At 41.8% G+C, this 4,891-nt stretch overlaps 1 protein-coding gene across 3 annotated transcripts; it reads right to left on the reverse strand.

Annotated features, from left to right (window-relative positions):
- Positions 1 to 949: 949 nt before the first annotated feature.
- Positions 950 to 4,467, reverse strand: LOC147611574 (uncharacterized). 3 transcript variants are annotated; one of them, XM_086784658.1, is made up of 6 exons: positions 4,275 to 4,467; positions 3,653 to 3,960; positions 2,978 to 3,051; positions 2,526 to 2,631; positions 1,761 to 2,096; positions 950 to 1,552 (listed from the first exon to the last, which is right to left on the reverse strand). In XM_086784658.1, exons 2-6 carry the CDS (start codon positions 3,911 to 3,913, stop codon positions 1,193 to 1,195), a joined length of 1,137 nt encoding a protein of 378 aa, XP_086640784.1. In that variant the 5' UTR covers positions 3,914 to 3,960; positions 4,275 to 4,467; the 3' UTR covers positions 950 to 1,192. The 3 variants fall into 3 exon arrangements, with proteins under 3 accessions (XP_086640784.1, XP_086640783.1, XP_086640785.1); XM_086784657.1 differs by having other exon boundaries at positions 3,653 to 4,013; XM_086784659.1 differs by lacking the exons at positions 2,526 to 2,631; positions 2,978 to 3,051 and having other exon boundaries at positions 3,653 to 4,467.
- Positions 4,468 to 4,891: the final 424 nt, after the last annotated feature.

The following is a 4,891-nucleotide window of genomic DNA, read 5'->3' on the forward strand; positions in this document are numbered from 1 at the left end:
AGTTATGTTCTTGTGGTTTTTTTTGTAAACATGGAACTTGCTCTTTAAGCTTCTACACTTGTAATGTTCTTGCTGGTTTACCATAAAAATACAACTTGCTCTTTGAGCTTCTACCTACTACTCCAGCCACCTCTTGCAAAGTTAATGTGATGTTTCAGATCTAATTTTTCTTTTTCTTCAAGCTATTCTACTGCTCCTTTGATACTCCTCTCGTTGATTCTAGCTTCCTTCCCCAATGTTTCATTTATGTTCTTGGTCTAGAACAAGAATGTCCTTTGGAGGATTATCTTGAGTGATTATAATCATTAATCATAACACACTCCAAAGTTCCAACTCCATGTGTTAAATCTATATAGTGATCAAGGAATGGAGCCTATCAAATGTCCGATTGCCTCAAAGACAAATCGATCTTATATTTTTTTAAATCCTTCTTATATTTCATTAAACTCTTTTACTTAAGCAATGTTTAATGGTCAACTTAATTGGGGCTGCTACTTTGAAATACATTATAGTTAATGATCATTACTTATGAATATGGATTAGTCATTTCTTTACAAAACAAGCCTAAAGTGTCTATAGTGAATGAATGGACCTTATCAAATATCAATGGCCTCAGACAAATCCTTCTTATATTTAATTAAAGACAAATCCTTGAATAGCGTTTGATATCTACTTGCTTATTATCATAGCACTATGGTATGATGGTTACTACAAACCATAGCACTATGGTATGATGGTCACTTTTTATGAAATGAGAAGCTGTTTTCCTTGATAAAAAATAAAGGAAACCCTTTGATAAAGTTTTGGCATTCACTTCCACTTGATAACTCAAATTAAAAGCAAGATTAACAGACCAGCTTCTTTGTTTCTCACATTTAAACAAACCGAGTTAATCTACCAACTAATTGGGTTCCTACTTGTGGAGCATATGAAATAAATGGGCCAATTCTTGCGAAATCTGAACAAACCTCAACAAACTAATGATTTTTATAGTAGCATTTTTTGTGGTTTTTTTGCAAACCAGGCTGTATGCGTTGGTGAGCTGTATATATTCTACCATGTTCTATACACGCTAGAAGCAAATGTAAAGTATGTATTGAGAAGGTAACTTATTTATGGTTTTCTTTTTTGGGTACGAAAAATAGCTTCTGAAGAAAACAAAGAGCTTTTTTGAATGCAGAAAAGAGATCACTCAAAGTAGCTTGAGGTTGCTTTTACCACCTGGTGGTTGTCTAACTCCTCTTGAACAGTCTCTAGTGGCTGCTGCCGGGTTCCCATCCGAGAAGATGTCATTTCCTAGCATTTCTCTGCGCTTTGCAGCACTCACAATCCTCTCACTGTGATTATTATTATTATTGTAGTTGTTGGTATTGTTGTTGTTGTTGTTGTTGCTGCTGGCCACGGTAACCTCATCCTCAAAAATATTGTTCCCTGACAGCTCTGCCACTTTTTGGTTGTGCTCTTGCCTCTTGCTTTGCACACAATAATGTTCTCCTCCTCCTCCTCCTCCTCCATCACAACCAAATGAGATCTGGCTCCGCCCACCCGCAGGCTATATAGTGTGTAAAACATATAATTATCATCAATCTATTGTGCATACAAACACTTACCCCTCTAAATTAAGCAATATATTAAATGTCAGGGTTTGAACCCTGCATCTGTGCTTTGGCGGGTTATGGTGTCACCCCTTGGGCTAGAGTCTACTAGCAACTAGATTTCTAACAATAAATTTAAGCCAAAGCCAGAATTTTGCAACTTACATTGGAGACTTTGACACTGGTTCTTGGGGCTTTGTTCTCTTGATGATCAGCTTCAGATAAGTTGTTAAGGTCATTTGTAAGGCATTTTGGGGAGGTGTTGCTGTATCGTTCATGGGTTGATCTGCCAAAGATGTTGCTGCCTTCAAGCTCCTTGGTTTTTGCTGAGGAGCAGGGCCTCCTTATAGACCCAGTGCCTCCTCCAACCTCAAAAAAACTGCCGCTGAGTTCACGCTGCTTCGCCGCCTCAGCTATGGAGGCAGACTTCTTTGGAGATAAAGCTGAATCCTCTATGATGGCATTGTAATGTGCTGGTATTGGGGTTGCAATTCCTGCAGCCTGCATATAACCCATCTCTCAGTATTGCAAGCCCATTAAATTCCACATGGTACATGTACAAGAATATGTATACGTATGTACGTGTATGTGGACATACTTGGCATGGACATGGATAAATAGGTATATGTATATGTATGTACATGTACATGATGCACACACACATATGCACATGCACACAAAGGTGTATGTATAGAAATTTCCATAAGTAAGATAAGATTTTTTTCCTTTCCAATGTTCTGCCGCCTGAGGCTTTTATGTATATTAATGTAGCTGTTATTCTACCCTTGTGTTATTACACGTTGAAGCTGCTAAGGCATTTCATACTTGATCAAACTCATTATGCAGAAACAAAAGTGTTCAAGGTTTTGCAGCATGAGGTTATAATGTAAAATCAGGTTATAATGTAAAATCTGAGTGTTTTCTTCTGACCAAAGTTTTTTTTGCTGGAAGAGCTGGTGGCAACTTTGAGGCTGCCTCGTGATCAAAAATTCTACTTCCAGTCATCTCCCTTCTTTTGGAATCAGAGCCAGGGCGCCTGCATTTGAGAAATGTGTAGAGCATGTGCACAAACAAACACACCCCACCCCACCAAAAGAAAGAAGGGTGCCTGCATTTGAGAAATGTGTACAACATGTGCACACACACATCTCAAATACAGAGCATGCGCCTGCGCACACATGAGCGCCCACAAACACACGCCCCTGCCCCCACCCCCACCGCCACCGCCACCAAAAGAAAGGACGGACTTCCCAAATTGAACAGCACAAATTTTCAAGAGGGGAACATTAAATGATTACGCATTAAACAAGGGCAGGTTTCAGCCATTCAGTAAGCTAATCAAGCATTCAATGGCAGGAAGCATTTCAGAAATCTTAGCACACCTCTTCTGCGATGGGTCCGACTCTTCTAGTGTTAGATTTGCACCAAATGATATAGTGCTTACCCCACCTGCAGGCTAATTGATCAAGATAAAAACGATTATGTTAGAATACGCAGGGCAGATACAGAATCATATAGTTACTGATAAGCAGGAACGATAACGCACATAAAGGAGATACTTATGCGCATAAGCAACTACATCAAGGCATATGAATAAGCGTAAACAGGTGCAATTTGCAGCATAATTTATATGATTAAGCATTTAAAAAATTACAGAATGACAGAGGCTTGGAATGGTAGATGAGGTACAGAATGGTGCGTACACATGCTTGAAATGATAAATCATTCAGATGATTGTGCATAAGCAGCTGGAGAATGACACCAATTAGCCATAGATACACTCAAAATATTGCATGAGTCAGATAATTTACGTGAGTAGGAACAGAATGGCACATGAAGAAGCATAGATTAGCTTCTAAATGAGAAGGTACGAAATCACACATAATTAAGAATAAGAAAACACAGAATGACACATGAATACGCATAAGCAATATTGGCAAATGATTTAGCATGTAATGACACACAAGTCCATTGACAGGCTAAGAAAAAAAACATGATTTAGATGATTCAGGTGAAGACTGGTGCATATTTTAGATGATGTCAAACATGAAAGGTACCTGGTTGGTGCGAACCAAAGAGCGGCTGGAGGGTTGGTGGAGGGGGCGTTCGTCGGAGGCATTCATGAAGGCGCTGCTGTCATTGGTGGCAGAGATGCGAGTAGAGTGGCCGTCATTGTGGGGGGGCGAGTTGGACCAGTGGAGAAGGTCCAGGCTAGGCAATGCCCTAGGAGCGGAGCCTGCTGCCAGATGTGGAGGTGGAGGTGGAGGTGGAGGTGTAAGGCTGGCCATAGCCTCTGCCTCCTCTTCGCTGGTTGACATCTTGAAAGCCAGAAAAACCCCAAAAAGGGCAAACACGGAAAGCAAACCTGTCACAGAAGAAAACCCTAAAAGCAAGGAAACCCTAAAAGACTGCGAAACCCTACAAGCAACAAAGGAATTACGAGGCCTCAGAAACCCGATCACGGACAAAAATCTACACCTCCATCTGGGATTTATCCCCCCCAAAAAAAAAATAGAAGCAAATCCATGACCTCAAGCGAAGCCACAAGAGAGCTTTGTTTCAGAAAAAATCAGAGCAAAGGAAGGCATGATATCAATAAGTTAAAGTAGAAAACGATGACGAAGGAGCTGTAGCCATAGCCATGCTGTTTTCCTGCTTTATAAGAAAGCAAAAGCTTACTTTGATCAGAGCGATGGCGGCAGTGCAGCCATTAACCAGGGGCTTCCAAGTCGAAGAAGAAAGCGATTCCCATTTCCATCAAACAACACAAGGAGTCATCGCCCAGAGAGGAGAAAGAGAGAGGCAGCAAAGTTGCAGGCAGCGTGCGCCCAAGAAACCCCCCAAGAAACCGTTCCATTCATCTGAAAATGAATCACAGAAGGACTTAAATATCTTATGGGTTCGTTTGATCGAGCTTTACTTCACATTGTTCACATTGGGCGCCGGCCCACAACAAGCCACCAACCCTTGTCTGTCTGCTTCGGGCTTCACACGTGCTAGGGCTCTATGCGTGATACAGGCTCCCACGAAGCCATAAGCATGATTGGGCATGCACCTCAGAAATTGTGGGGCATGCACCTCAGAAATTGTGGCACTTGCTGACCGCGAGTTAGTGGAGTGGTTAAGGTGGTGCTCGAGAGTCCCAAGGTCATGGGTTCGAGCCCCGCCTCCCCCCCCCCCTCTGCAAGGTCATGGGTTCGAGCCCCCCCTGCCCCCCCCCCCCTCTGCAAGCAGTGGCATGTGGGGTGTGTGTGTGTTGTTCTATCTAATTCAAGCCAAACTTTTAATAAATAAAA

This window comes from Cibotium barometz, chromosome 47 (assembly GCF_041138505.1).
Source record: "Cibotium barometz isolate CiBa-2024 chromosome 47, ASM4113850v1, whole genome shotgun sequence".
Classification (NCBI taxonomy): domain Eukaryota; kingdom Viridiplantae; phylum Streptophyta; class Polypodiopsida; order Cyatheales; family Cibotiaceae; genus Cibotium; species Cibotium barometz.